Raw genomic sequence first — 16,618 nt, forward strand, 5'->3', positions numbered from 1 at the left:
AAAAGGAAAAACATACAACCAAGATTACTCTACCCAGCAAGGATCTCATTCAGATTTGATGGAGAAATTAAAACCTTTACAGATAAGCAAAAGTTAAGAGAATTCAGCACCACCAAACCAGCTTTACAATAAATGCTGAAGGAACTTCTCTAGGCGGAAAACACAAGAGAAGGAAAAGACCTACAAAAACAAACCCAAAGCAATTAACAAAATGGTAATAGGAACACACATTTTGATAATTACCTTAAGTGCAAATGGATTAAATGCTCCAACCAAAAGACACAGACTGGCTGAATGGATACAAAAACAAGACCCGTATATATGCTGTCTACAAGAGACCCACTTCAGACCTAGGAACACATACAGACTGAAAGTGAGGGGATGGAAAAAGATGTTCCATGCAAATGGAAATTACAAGAAAGCAGGAGTAGCAATTCTCATATCAGACACAAGAGACCTTAAAATAAAGACTATTACAAGAGACAAAGAAGGACACTACATAATGATCAAGAGATCAATCCAAGAAGAAGATATAACAATTGTAAATATTTATGCACCCAACATAGGAGCACCTCAATATATAAGAGAAATGCTAACAGCCATAAAAGGGGAAATCGACAGTAACACAATCATAGTAGGGGACTTTAACACCCCACTTTCACCAATGGACAGATCATCCAAAATGAAAATAAATAAGGAAACACAAGCTTTAAATGATACATTAAACAAGATGGACATAATTGATATTTATAGGACATTCCATCCAAAAACAACAGAATACACTTTCTTCTCAAGTGCTCATGGAACATTCTCTAGGATAGATCATATCTTGGGTCACAAATCAAGCCTTGGTAAATTTAAGAAAATTGAAATTGTATCAAGTATCTTTTCTGATCACAACACTATGAGACTACATATCTATTACAGGAAAAAAACTGTAAAAAATACAAACACACGGAGGCTAAACAATACACTACTAAATAAACAAGAGATCACTGAAGAAATCAAAGAGGAAATCAAAAAATACCTAGAAACAAATGACAATGAAAACAGGATGACCCAAAACCTATGGGATGCAGCAAAAGCAATTCTAAGAGGGAAGTTTAGAGCAATACAATCCTACCTCAAGAAAAAAGAAAAATCTCAAACAACCTAACCTTACACCTAAAGCAGTTAGAGAAAGAAGAACCAAAAAACCCCAAAGTTAGCAGAAGGAAAGAAATCATAAAGATCAGATCAGAAATAAATGAAAAATAAATGAAGGTAACAACAGCAAAGATCAATAAAACTAAAACCTGGTTCTTTAACAAGATAAACAAAATGGATAAAACATTAGCCAGACTCACTAAGAAAAAAAGGGAGAAGACTCAGATCAATAGAATTGGAAATGAAAAAGGAAAAGTAACAACTGAGACTGCAGAAATACAAAGGCTCATGAGAGATTACTACAAGCAACTATATGCCAATAAAATGGAAACCCGGAAGAAATGGACAAATTCTAAGAAAAGCACAACCTTCCGTGACTGAACCAGGAAGAAATAGAAAATATGAACAGACCAATCACAAGCATTGAAATTGAAACTGTGATTAAAAATCTTCCAACAAACAAAAGCCTAGGACCAGATGGCTTCACGGGCAAATTCTATCAAACATTTAGAGAAGACTTAACACCTATCCTTCTGAAACTCTGCCAAAATATAGCAGAGGGAGGAACACTCCCAAACTCATTCTACAAGGCCACCATTACCCTGATACCAAAACCAGACAAATGGGCTTCCCTGGTGGCACAGTGGTTGAGAGTCTGCCTGCCGATGCAGGGGACACAGGTTCGTGCCCTGGTCCGGGAAGATCCCACATGAGCGGAGCGGCTGGGCCCGTGGGCCATGGCCACTGAGCCTGCGCATCCGGAGCCTGTGCTCCACAACGGGAGAGGCCACAACAGTGAGAGGCCCGCATACTGCAAAAAAACAACAAAAACAAACAAAATACCAGACAAAGATGTCACAAAGAAACTACAGGCCAATATCACTGATGAACCTAGATGCAAAAATCCTCAAAAAAATACTAGCAAACAATCCAACAGCACATTAAAAGGATCATACACCATGATAAGTGGGGTTTATCCCAGGAATGCAAAGATTCTTCAAAATATGCCAATCAATCATTGTGATACAACATATTAACAAAGAGAAGGATAAAAACCATATGATCATCTCAATAGATGCATAAAAAGCTTTTGACAAAATTCAACATGAATTTATGAAAAAATCTCTCCAGAAAGTAGGCATAGAGGGAACCTACCTAAACATAATAAAGGCCGTATAAGACAACCCCACAGCCAACATCATTCTCAATCGTGAAAAAATGAAACCATTTCCTCTAAGATCAGGAACAAGACAAGGTTGCCCACTCTCACCACTCTTATTCAACATAGTTTTGGAAGTTTTAGTCACAGCAATCAGAGAAGAAAAAGAAATAAAAGGATTCCAAATTGGAAAAGAAGAAGTAAAACTGTCACTGTTTGCAGATAACATGATACTATACATAGAGAATCCTAAAGATGCTACCAGAAAAGTACTAGAGCTAATCAATCAATTTGGTAGAGTAGCAGGATACAAAATTAATGCACAGAAATCACTTGCATTCCTATACGCTAATGATGAAAAATCTGATAAATTATTGAAACACTCTCATTTACCATTGCAACAAAAAGAATAAAATGCCTAGGAATAAACCTACCTAAGGAGAAAAAAGACCTGTATGCAGAAAACTATAAGACACTGATGAAGGAAATTAAAGATGATACAAACAAATGGAGGGATATACCATATTCTTGGATTGGAAGAATCAACATTGTGAAAATGACTATACTACCCAAAGCAATCTACAGATTCAGTGCAATCCCTATCAAACTACCAATGTCATTTTTCACAGAACTAGAACAAAAAATTGCACAATTTGTATGGAAACACAAAAGACCCCAAATAGCCAAAACAATCTTGAGAAAAAAAAACAGAGCTGGACGAATCAGGCTCCCAGACTTCAGACTATACTACAAAGCTACAGTAATCAAGACCATATGGTACTGGCACAAAAACAGAAATATAGATCAATGGAAGAGGACAGAAAGCCCAGAGATAAACCCACGCACATACGATCACCTTATCTTTGATAAACGAGGCATGAGTATACAATGGAGAAAAGACAGTCTCTTCAATAAGTGGTGCTGGGAAAACTGGACAGCTGCATGTAAAAGAATGAAATTAGAACACTCCCTAACACCATACACAAAAATAAACTCCAAATGGATTAAAAACCTAAATGTAAGGCCACTCTAAAACTCTTAGAGGAAAACATAGGCAGAACATTCTATGACATAAATCACAACAAGATCCTTTTTGACCCACCTCGTAGAGAAATGGAAATAAAAACAAAAATAAACAAAGGGGACCTAATGAAACTTCAAAGCTTTTGCACAGTAAAGGAAACCATAAACATGACTCAAAGGCAACCCTCAGATGGGAGAAAATATTTGCAAACGAAGCAAGTGACAAAGGATTAATCTCAAAATATACAACAGCTCATGTTGCTCAATATCAAAAAAACAAACAACCCAACCCAAAAATGGGCAGAAGACCTAAACAGACATTTCTCCAAAGCAGATATACAGATTGCCAACAAACACATGAAAAGATGCTCAACATCACTAATCATTAGAGAAATGCAAAACAAAACTATAATGAGGTATCACCTCACACCAGTCAGAATGGCCATCAACAAAAAATCTACAAACAATAAATGCTGGAGAGGGTGTGGAGAAAAGGGAATCCTGTTGCACTGTTGGTGAGAATGTAAATTGATACAGCCACTATGGAGAACAGTATGGAGGTTCCTTAAAAAGCTAAAAATAGAACTACCACATGACCCAGCAATCCCTCTACTGGGCATGGACCCTGAGAAAACCGTAATTCAGACAGAGTCATGTACCACAATGTTCAGTGCAGCTGTATTTACAATAGCCAGGACATGGAAGCAACCTAAGTGTCCATCAATAGATGAATGGATAAAGAAGATGTGGCACATATATACAATGGAATATTACTCAGCCATAAAAAGAAATGGAATTCAGTTATTTGTAGTGAGGTGGATGGACCTAGAGTCTGTCATACAGAGTGAAGTAAGTCAGAAAGAGAAAAAGAAATAGTGTATGCTAACATATATATATGGAATCTAAAAAAAATGGTTCTAATGAACCTAGGGGCAGGACAGGAATAAAGACACAGACGTAGAGAATGGACTTGAGGAATGGGGAGGGGGAAGGGTAAGCAGGGACGAAGTGAGAGAGTAGCATTGACATATATACACTACCAAAGGTAACATAGATTGCTACTGGGAAGCAGCTGCATGGCACCAGGAGATCAGCTCAGTGCTTTGCAACTACCTAGAGGGGTCAGATAAGGAGGGTGGGAGGGAGATGCAAGAGGGAGGGGATGTGGTAATACATGTATGCATATAGCTGATTCAGTTTGTTATACAGCAGAAACTAACACAACACTGTAAAGCAATTATACTCCAATAAAGATGTTAAAAATAAGTAGAGGATTATGAAAATGATTAGTTTCATTACTAATTACCTGATTCTGAACTTGCAGTACTCTTTGGTTTTGGAGAAATACTTTGGTCTGCTAACATCATCATGCTAGAATAAGAACAAATTAATGGGATTCTTTTATTCTTTCAGTAACTTTTGAGAATCCTCAAATAATACTTAAAGACATTTCTATGCAATCAATTATCCTATAGAAAAAATAAAGCTAGTTAGAAAAAATGCTAACATATTTATATGAACAAATAGTTTCATAATAAAGGGCAATATACTTATACGTTCATCAGTGTGAGATAATATGTGTAGAGGACAAAGCATAGTATTTAGAATCAGACAGACCTTGATTTAAAGCTCAGTTCTGCTACTTACACTTCAGTGGCCTTGGGAAAGTTACTTTACCTGTCTTGAGTCTTGATTATGTCATTTATGGAAAAGGAATAGCAATCTTGTTTTCCAGGATTCTTTTTTTTTTTTTTTTTAAGAAATGATACCTCATTACCTTTTTAAAGAAAATATTTATTTATTTTGGCTGTGCTGGGTTTTAGTTGTGGCACGCAGGATGTTCTTTGCAAATGCAGGATCTTTTTTTTTAGTTGCAGCATGTGGACTTCTTAGTTGAGGCATGCCGACTCTTAGTTGCAGCATGACTCTTAGTTGTGGCATACATGTGGGATCTAGTTCCCCAACTAGGTATCGAACCTGGGCCCCCTGTATTGGGAGCGTGGAGTCTTACCCACTAGACCACCTGGGAAGTCCCTTGTTTTCCAGGATTCTTGTGGTAAGGATCTCAAGTAACATTAGAAATAATACTTAAAAAAATTAATACTCTGTTCTATTTTATACTTTCACAAATGAGACTGCCCCCAATCTTATCGAAATGTGTAAAAGAGGATTAGCTATTACAAGAGGAATACAAAAGAATCAAACCTCAGCCTTTGACCACCAAAGTGGAATTTCTGAGTCCCCAGCAAGACAGTGGAGTTGAAAACTGAATGTGAGAAAATGATTTTTAAATTCCTATTACTGCTTTAGTGAAAAGTTGAACTCAGTACGCAAAAAAGTATTTTATTCCTTCATATTTCCTCTTTAAATTCATCCTGTTAAAAACTATAATTCAAGCCCAGAAATGGAAACAACCTAAGTGCCCATCATCGGATGAATGGGTAAAGAAGATGTGGCACATATATACAATGGAATATTACTCAGCCATAAAAAGAAATGAAATTGAGCTATTTGTAATGAGGTGGATAGACCTAGAGTCTGTCATACAGAGTGAAGTAAGTCAGAAAGAAAAAGACAAATACCATATGCTAACACATATATATGGAATTTAAGAAGAAAAAAATATGTCATGAAGAACCTAGGGGTAAGACAGGAATAAAGACACAGACCTACTGGAGAACGGACTTGAGGATATGGGGAGGGGGAAGGGTGAGCTGTGACAGGGCGAAAGAGAGTCATGGACATATACACACTAACAAACGTAAGGTAGATAGCTAGTGGGAAGCAGCCGCATGGCACAGGGATATCGGCTCGGTGCTTTGTGACCGCCTGGAGGGGTGGGATAGGGAGGGTGGGAGGGAGGGAGACGCAAGAGGGAAGAGATATGGGAACATATGTATAACTGATTCACTTTGTTATAAAGCAGAAACTAACACACCATTGTAAAGCAATTATACCCCAATAAAGATGTTAAAAAAAAAAACTATAATTCAGAAAGACACATACACCCCCATGTTCATAGTAGCACTATTCACAATAGCCAAGACATGGAAACAACCTAAATGTCCATCAGTAGATGAATGAATAAAGAAGATGTGGTACCTATATACAATGGAATACTACTCAGTCATAAAAAAGAACAAAATAATGCTATTTGCAGCAACATGGATGCAACTAGAGATTATCATACTAAGTGAAATAAGAAAGAGAAAGACAAATACCATACTATATCACTTATACATGGAATCTAAAATATGACACAAAAGAACCTATCTATGAAACAGAAACAGAATGACAGACATAGAGAATAGACTGGTGGTTGCCAAAGGGGAGAGGATTGGGGGAGGGATGGAGTGGGAGGTTGGAGTTAGCAGATGTAAGCTTTTATACATAGAATTTATAAACAACAAGGTCCTACTGTATAGCACAGAGAACTATATTCAATATCCTATGATAAACCATAATGGAAAAGAATATTTTAAAAAGAATGTATACATATGTATAACGGAATCACTTTGCTGCACAGCAGAAATTAACACAGCATTGTAAATATACTTCAATAAAAAATATTGGAAAAAGGAATCAGATACAAAAAAATTAATTCATCCTGTCAAAATAGTACTTTCTTGCCCCTTTCAGGTGTATTCTGTTGCTTTTGTGGTATTCTCTGGCCTATAAATAGTCATTTTTATTTTATTTTATTTCATTTATTTATTTTTTGCGGTACGCGGGCCTCTCACTGTTGTGGCCTCTCCCGTTGCGGAGCACAGGCTCCGGACGCGCAGGCTCAGCGGCCATGGCTCACGGGCCCAGCCGCTCCGCGGCATGTGGGGTCTTCCCGGACCGGGGCACGAACCCGTGTCCCCTGCATCGGCAGGCGGACTCTCAACCACTACGCCACCAGGGAAGCCCAATAGACATTTTTAGGTAATAAAAAGCCCAGCATAATATCACAACACTAAACTCTTATTATCCAACTTAAACCTCTTCCTTCTCCCAACTGAGGTCTGATTTAGACTCATAGCCTGCAGTGAGGAAAGCAACCATCGCTGTTTTTTTCCTCTATTTCTTGCTCTTTTTCCTTCCCCATTTGTTAACTACTCTTTAGGATCCTTTGGCATTGGAGTAGCAGGAAAGAACTGTAGGAAAGGTCTTTCTTAACTGATACTACTCTAATATGTCCTTGGTGCCCTTTGGGCATGACAGATAACCAAATGCTGACTCTTTCAAACCTGAAGTAGTTTTTTAAAAATAAATTTATTTATTTTATTTTTGGCTGCGTTGGGTCTTTGTTGCTGTGCACGGGCTTTCTCTAGTTGCAGCGAGTGGGGGCTACTCTTCGTTGCGGTGCGTGGGCCTCTCACTGCAGTGGCTTCTCTTGTTGCAGAGCACGGGCTCTAGGTGCGCAGGCTTCGATAGTTGTGGCTTGCAGGCTCTAGAGCATGGGCTCAGTAATTGTGGCACACGGGCCTAGTTGTTCCGCAGCATGGGGGATCTTCCTGGACCAGGGCTTGAACCTGTGTCCCCTGCATTAGCAGGCGGATTCTTAACCACTGCGCCACCAGGGAAGCCCAAACCTGAAGTATTTTGAAGGGTTCAGTGATAAGATTTCCCTATCTCTGGGGCTGTCTCACTTGCTCTTTATGATGTCCTCAGCTTTTCAATTTGATGGTAAAATTTCCAGTCTCTTTCAGTCAAGTTTATTTTGTCCTTTCCAGGAAGTCGTATTTGGCATGATCCCTTTCAAGATGATCCCTTCTGTGGGATCTATGTCTGACGTCTGGGTAATATGCACAAATCTTTGCTGTGCCAAACTCTGAAAGTATTTCTAGTGTCCTCTTTATCAGCCATTCCAAAGCATCTAACAGACTTTCTTGCTTTTAGCTTTACCAGGTGTGAGTCAGAAACCAAATTCCAGGGAACATACGTTGAACTTTCCAAATGGATCTCTGGAAGCTTCTCTCTTGTGTTGAGGTGAGGGAGAAGTTTTCTCCTCTCCTTGCATATGACATCAATAACTCTTATCAAAGAAACGTTCTTGATCATTTCATCCTCTCAGTGCATTCTTTGTCTTTTCTTAAAATAGCTTAGAGATTGGTGATGGTCTAATGTTGAAAGAATTAGGTTTTGATCTCACCTATTACAAATTCTACATAGATGATTCTACACAGAATAGGGGATGGGGTAATTGTCATTTTTATTTTGTTCTCATCTATTAAGGTCACTGTCCAAACTCTAAGACTACATGAAAGCACATTTAACATCCTGCTACATTCCTCAAGGTCCTAGTAACATATATAGATTAAGGCTTGTAGACAGAACCACAGAGTTTTACATGAACTACAGAGTTTTACTGTAAGAACTCATGTGACCTAAGATAGATCCCCCTCTATGCCTTCCAGCCTAAAGGTTTATTGGAAAGATAAAGGGGACACAGGCTTAGGAAACAAGCAGTTAGACAATGGGGACTGACTTCTCTCCTTCAAGCCCAAAATCTGGAGGTGGGGGTAACAGGTGTGATGATGACATCAGAAGAGGTGAAGAGAAAGCCCAAAGTAGAGGGCATGTGCCAAACTCCCTGTTTAGAACTCTAGGAGAAAACATCCACACAAGGAGGAAACTCAACATAAAAATAAGAGCTTGGGATACTCAGGCAGAGAGGAGGCCTCAGCCCTCCTAAGAGTCCCTTAATTCCTGTAAACTGGTTCTCAAGGTTCCACATATCAAAGGCAATGCAGAGAAGGTGGTCAAATTTAGAACCAAAATACCTGGCATAGGGCAGTTGTGTCTAGGTGAGTTTACCACGAAGGTTGTAGAAAGGCAACTAAGTCAAAGTCTGGATAGAGGACTTCAATGAGACTTAAGGGGTTTGGGGCGGCAATAAAAGCTAAGGTGAGGAAAAATCAGCAACGGAGGACTTCAGGCCCAAAATACAGCTGTAAGTTCATCAATGACTTTATCAGTAGAGTCCAGCCCAGGTATGAACTAGTCTTGAAACCTGCAGCACAAATCAGTAAAAATTCAGAGACAACTTGTGGATCCCAGACACCCTCAAGACCCAACTTCACCCCTCCCCCACCTCTGGCCTATACACCTATATTTAGGGTGACGATTTGTCCAAACTGGGACCTTTCTGAGAGTAAAAGGAAGCTCTATAAAAGATTATGTGAGAACAGCAGGCACACACTGGGACTGTCCCAGGCAAATCAAGAGGTATGATCATCCTCAGGAATATGGAGTGGGAGAAAATATGAAAGACTCAGCTTTTACCCAAAAGAGACTTTTACCTGGAAGTAACTGGATGTCATTAATAACTTTAACTCATCATTTCCCTGCTAAACAGGGGAGAAAGGTGATCAAAGCCCATGAGAAGTTTAGATCAGTTATTTAAAAAAATAAATCAATAAAGCTATATTTTCTTAATAATTTAGCCTTAGAATTTTCACTGTTGTTCACCAAGGAAGAATAATTCACCCAAGAATAACAGTCATTGATTTTCTTTTCTTCAGAAATTTCTCATCATTTAGATGCAAGCATAACTATAAGGAGCCTATCACACTAAAACTAGTCTTTTCTCACTCTACACACTTTCCCAAGGGAACAACTATGCTTTCAGCCCAGAACCTTTCCCTTGCTTTCCAGGCTGGGATATACAAATGCCTGCTAGATATCTCCACTTCAAAGTGCTGTAGGTATTTCAGTGTTTTCCAGACCTGTCACTCCAACTCACTCTTGCTTTTCTATTTGTGTTCCTTCACGTAGTGAATGAGTCATCATTCATCCTGTTTCCTAAGTCAGAGGGCTGAGGGTCATCATGGACTCCATCTTCCTCTCTTAACCATCCAATCATTAACAACAGTTGATTATCACTCTTGAATTGTTCTCAAGTTTTCCTTCTAAGCAATCCTTGCCACTAAAGTTCAGGTCCTAATCATGCCTCACTTGGAATGCCACAATAGTCATCCCTTCAATCTAATCACTCCTAATCCATCTTCTTCTTTGCTGCAAGGGTGATTGCACAAGACAGAAATATGATGCATATGTTTGCGAAGAGGTAGGATGATTGGCAAGAATTTTGGTTGGGTAATTAAAAATTCCACAGAAATTTTTGCTCAGCAGTTTATCAGTCCTTGCCCCCACACACTCAGCAACAGCAACACAAAGTACCAATACTATAGATCCTCATCAAAGAAGACCACATTGTACTGTCTACCATTTAATTCTGGTAAAAAAAAAATCTGGTTATATCTGTATCGCCTATTAAAAATCATATCTCCTTGGTTTCCTTGGTCCTAACTTTGTCTTTTTTAACAGATTTACTGATATAATTCATATACCATATAATTTACCAATTTAGAGTGTGTAATTCAATGGTTTTTAGTATATTCAGAGAGTTGTGCAACCACAGTCAATTTTAGAACATTTTCATCACCCCAAAAGGAAACCCTGTACCCACTAGTAGTCAATGCTCATTTCTTCCCAAACACCCCCAGTCTTAGGCAATCATTAATCTGCTTTCTGTCTCTATAGATTTGTCTATTCTTGCTATCTTATATGAATGAAACCATAAAATATGTGGTCTTGTATGACTGGCTTCTTTCAGTTAGCATAATATTTACAGGGTTCATCCATGTTTAGTGCATATCAGAATTTCACTTCTTTTTGCTGTTGAATAACATCCCATTACAGATATACCATATTTTATTTATCTATTCAGTAGATGGATATTTGGATTGTTTCTACTTTTTGGCTGTTATGAATAAACTTGCTGTGAACATTCATGTACAAGTTTTTGTGTACACATAGTTTTCATTTCTATTAGGTATGCAAAACTAGGACTGAATTGCTGGGTCACATTTGGAGGAGCTGCCAAACTATTTTCCAAAGCACCTTTGCTATTTAAAATTCTCATCAGCCATGTATGAGAGTTCCAGCTTCTCCACATCCAAGACAATACTTGTTATCTGTCTCTTTGATTATAACCATCCCAGTGGGTGTGAAGTGGTATCTCAATGAAGTTGATTTGCATTTCCCGAATGGATAATGATAGTAAGTATCTTTTCATGTGCTTATTGGCCATTTGTTTATCTTCTATGGAGAAATGCCTGTTCAGATGCTTTGTCCATTTTTAAATCAGGTTATTTGTCCTTTTATTGTTGAGTTGTAAGACTTCTTTACATACTCTGCATACAATTCCCTTATTAGATATATGATTTGCAAATATATTCTCCCATTGTGTATACTGTCTTTTCACTTTCGTGATGGTGTCTCCTGACTTTGTTTTTAAACTTGTATGAATTTTGTGTAAGTTCTTTCAACCTTTGAAGATTAGGTGTTAAAAAAAATCGTTATATTTTCAGTCCTACTGAAAATCTTTCATAGGCTCTCATCATATTCAGGAAAAAATAAAAATACCAGCTCTTAAGGTATTCATGATCCAGAATGTGACCACCTCCTTGAACATCTCTCTCACATACCTTACCCTTCAGTCTACATGCACTAAGCCAAACTCATCTGCCCCTGGTAATATGTTTCTCCTCAGTCTTCCCCATCTTAATAAATGGCAACTCCATCCTTCCAGTTGCTCAAGCCAAAACCATGGTGTTAGCCTTGACTACTTTCATACTTCACCACTCAGTCCTTCAGTGGATCCTCTTAGTTCTGCTTTCAAAATATATCCAAAATCCTACCTCTTACTATCTCCCCTCTTGCCACTCTGGTCCATACTCCAATATTTCTTGCCCAGATTAGGGCAGTAGTCTCCTAACTATAATTTCCCTAATTCCTTGCCTCATCATAGTCTATTCTCAACACAGCAGCTAGCATGATTCTTTTAAAACATAAGTCATATCATATCATCCTTCTAAACCCTTCAAAGGCCTTCCAATTCACTTATATTTGACTAAAGTGCCTTATATGATCTGGCCTCTTGCTTCTTCTCTCACTTTATCTCTTACGTCACTCCTCCTCCCTCACTTCACACCAGGAGCCCAGGCCTTCTTGCCTCAGGGCATGGCTCCAGCTATTCCCTCTACCTGGAATGCTCTTTTCTCCAATGAGTTACACAGCTTGCTCTGTCTCCTTCTTTAGGTCTCTGCTCAAATGCTGCCTTTTCAATGGTGAGTCTCAGACCACACCACTTAAAAGAGCAAATCTCTATCCCAATACTCCCTAGTCCCCTATTTTGTTTTATTTTTCTCCATAGCATTCATTACCATATAGCATGGTATAAATTTACTTGCTTATTTATTTATTGTCCATCTCCTCCAACTAGAATGTGGACTCAAAGAAGGCAGAGATTTTGTTTTTAATCAATTTTGTTCATTACAGCAATTAGATAGATAGACAGACAGATGGATAGTTAGCAAATATACCTCCAGCAATCAGAACAGTTCTGGTATACAGTGAGCCCTCAACAAACATTGAATAAACAAACATCTGAATTTGTGGGTTACCAATCATACTTGCTATATAACTATTAGTACACAAAGTTTTAAAAGCACAACAACTTTTAAAATGTTAGTTCTTACACTTTCCTATGGCATTTCTGATAGTCTTCTGAAGAGGTACCTAAGAAAGGAAAAAAAACAATCTGTTAGAAATATAATTCAGGGGAGGGTAACCAAGATGGCAGAATAGAAGAATGTGGAACTCACCTCCCACAGCAAACACATCAAAAATACATATACATGTAGAACAATTCTCATGGAAAACTAACTGGAAACTGGCAGAAAAAACTCCTATACAACCAAAGCTGTGAGACAGATCTCCACATAACCAGGTGAGACGGAAGAAAACGGCACTGGGTCAGGACTTGTGCCCCTGGGAGAGATCTGTAAGGAAGAAAAGGTCCACATGGGTGGACCCTCACCCTGGGGAGCAAGCAAGTCAAGTCCAACCTGGACATCACAGTCCTTGGGTCCTGTGCACAGGAGACAAGCGCCCTGGCCTGCTGGGAAATCTGCTGAGACAGACAGAAGGGCTGAAAAAGCCTAGACTCTACCTTAAGGAGTACACACATTCTGGCTTGCTAACAATCAGGGCAAAGAGAACCTCATGTCACTTCTCAACCCAAAGGGGCAAGTACCCCAGCCCCACTCACTCCACACTATAGCCTGGTGTAGGTTCTGGGCAGACTTGATCTAGCTACCCAGAGACAGACCAGGGTGCCTGGGGTGAGATCCGGGTTGAGCTGTGGTAGGTACTGTCAGCGTGCGCATAGGGTGGCATCAAAAGAGTGTGCAGTGGTTAAGCCCTGAACTTCGAGCACATAGGCCCTGGGAGAGGGCTCCATCTAGCTACGCAGAGACCACCAAGAGGGCCTGGAGTGTGATCTGGGTGGAGCCGTGGAGGCCATTGTCAGCACGCTCAGGAATACATGGTGGTTCGGCTCCCAGTGAGAGTGCCCTGGCTCCACCAATTCCACACCACACCTTAGTGGTAGGTGTGGAGCAGGCAGGTCTTGGGAGAGGTCTGCTACAGAGGCAGACCAGATCTCAGGAGGAAGCACAGCCACCTCAGTTCCTATATCCACAATGCCCTGACCGCCAGCCACAGCCTATGTCACACCACAGCCTTGCACTATATCTGGGACAAATACAACAGAGGAAGGGATGCGAACTTAAGCAGCTGCTGAGCAGAATAACAGATGCCTACACAGGTGGCACACAGGTCCTCTGTGACTGAACAAGCCTCACTTGCTTTGGGACAGGGGACAGACTCAAGGGCAACAGAGCCTGATCAGACCCAACCCTCAGAACTTCTAATCCAACAACTGGGGAGCAGACCTGCCTCTGACAAAGTGGTGACAGCCACTGAGCAGAGAGGAAGCCCTGCCTCACATTCTGCATAGGCTCTAGATACTCTAGCATGAACCACACCCCCTATCAAGGGGATAACAGCCAGAAAAACCTGAGGAAGGACATGGCTGGGGTCTATACCAAAACCAGCCTTTGCACCAAAACATTGGACACACACAGCCTGCACCAGGATGCTCCCACATAAAAACACCCTTTCAAGACCATGGTAGATAACTGTTTCTCTTAAATTAATAGAGACAAAGTTAAGTAAAGTGAAAAGTCAGAGGAACTACTCCGAATTAAAAGAACAACGATCCTCTGTAAGAAAAAAACAATGAAACTGAGCTCACCAGTCTACTAGACCTTGAACTCAAAAAGGCAGTAATAAAAAGGCTAACATAATTAAGAAAGATTATTGATAGAAATGCAGATCACTGTAACAAGGAACTAGAAATTATAAAAATGAACCAATCAAAAATGGACAATTCAATTACCAAGATAAAAACCAATCTAGAAGCAATGAATAGCAAACTAAATGTCACAGTAGAACAAATAAGTGATCTGGAAGATAGAATAATAGAAATCACCCAAGCAGAACAGCAGATAAGCAACAGGGGTGCGGAGGGCAAACCGGAGAGATTCCTGCACAGAGGATCGGTGCCAACAGGCACTCACCAGCCCTAGAAGCTTGTCTGCTCACCCGCTGGGGTGGGTGGGGGCTGGGAGCTGAGTCAGGCTACGGTCAGAGCACAGGGAGAGGACTGGGGCGTGAACACAGCCTGAAGGGGTTAGTGCACCACAGGTAGCCGGGAGGGAGTCTGGGAAAAAGTCTGCACCTACCAAAGAGGCAAGAGACTTTTTCTTCCCTCTTTGTTTCCTGGTGCGCGAGGAGAGGGGATTAAGAGCGCTGCTTAAAGGAGTACCAGAGACGGGCGCGAGCCGCGGATATCAGCGAAGACCCCAGAGACGGGCATGAGACGCTAAGGCTGCTGCTGCCGCCACCAAGAATCCTGTGTGCGAGCACAGGTCACTATCCACACCTACCCTCCCAGAAGCCTGTGCAGCCCGCCACTGCCAGGGTCCCGGGATCCAGGGACAACTTCCCCGGGAGAACGGCGCACTTCAGGCTGCTGCAACGTCATGCTGGCCTCTGCCGCCGCAGGCTCGCCCCGCATCCGTACCCCACCCTCCGCCAGGACCGAGTGAGCCAGAGCCCCTGAATCAGCGGCTCCTTTAACCCCGTCCTGTCTCAGCGAAGAACAGACACCCTCCGGCGACCTACACACGGAGGCGGGCCAAATCCAAAGCTGAACCCCAGGAGCTGTGCGAACAAAGGGAAATTTCTCCCAGCAGCCTCAGAAGCAGCGGATTCAATCTCCACAATCAACTTGATGTACCCTGCATTGGTGGAATACATGAATAGACACCGAATCATCCCAAATTGAGGAAGTGGACTTTGAGAGCAAGATTTATTATTTTTTTCCCTTTTCCTCTTTTTGTAAGTGTGTATGTGTATGCTTCTGTGTGAGATTTTGTCTGTATAGCTTTGTTTTCACCATTTGTCACAGGGTTCTGTCCGTCCATTTTTTTTTACATTAAAAAAATTTTTTTTCTTAATAATTATTTTTTATATTAATAAATTTATTTTATTTTATCTTACTCTATTTTATCCTCTTTCTTTCTTTCTTTCTTTCTACTTTTTCTCCCATTTATTCTGAGCCGTGTGGATGAAAGGCTCTTGGTGCTGCAGCCAGGAGTCAGTGCTGTGCCTCTGACATGGGAGAGCCAACTTTGGGACACTGGTCCACAAGAGACCCTCCAGCTCCACATAATATCAACTGGCGAAAATCTCTCAGAGATCTCCATCTCAACACCAACACCCAGCTTCACTCAACGACCAGCAAGCTACAGTGCTGGACATCCTATGCCAAACAACTAGCAAGACAGGAACACAACCCCACCCATTAGCAGAGAGGCTGCCTAAAATCATAATAAGGCAACAGACACCCCAAAACACACCACCAGACGTGGACCTGCCAACCAGGAAGACAAGATCCAGTCTCATCCACCAGAACACAGGCACTAGTCCCCTCCACCAGGAAGCCTACACAACCCACTGAACCAACTTTAGCCACTGGGGACAGACACCAAAAAGAACGGGAAATACGAACCTGTAGCCTGCAAAAACAAGACCCCAAACACAGTAAGATAAGCAAAATGAGAAGACAGGGAAACACACAGCAGATGAAGGAGCAAGATGAAAACCCACCAGACCTAACAAATGAAGAGGAAATAGGCAGTCTACCTGAAAAAGAAGTCAGAATAACGATAGTAAAGATGATCCAAAATCTTGGAAATAGAATACAGAAAATGCAAGAAACATTTAATAAGGACCTAGAAGAACTAAAGAGGAAACAAGCAACAATTAACAACACAATAAATGAAATTAAAAATACTCTAGAAGGGATCAATAGCAGAATAACTGAGGCAG

General features: G+C 40.5%; 1 protein-coding gene across 1 annotated transcript in view; it reads right to left on the reverse strand.

Annotated features, from left to right (window-relative positions):
- MEIKIN (meiotic kinetochore factor) overlaps positions 1-16,618 on the reverse strand; it is a 72,468-nt gene that overhangs the window by 36,471 nt on the left and 19,379 nt on the right. Inside the window, exons 7-8 of the mRNA XM_065873685.1 lie at positions 12,859-12,898; positions 4,635-4,699 (exon numbers count right to left, since the gene is read on the reverse strand). Of these exons, the coding sequence (XP_065729757.1) occupies positions 4,635-4,699; positions 12,859-12,898 (105 nt within the window). The remainder of the gene's footprint in view (positions 1-4,634; positions 4,700-12,858; positions 12,899-16,618) is intronic.

The sequence above is a fragment of the Phocoena phocoena genome, chromosome 3 (genome assembly GCF_963924675.1).
Source record: "Phocoena phocoena chromosome 3, mPhoPho1.1, whole genome shotgun sequence".
Taxonomy (NCBI): domain Eukaryota; kingdom Metazoa; phylum Chordata; class Mammalia; order Artiodactyla; family Phocoenidae; genus Phocoena; species Phocoena phocoena.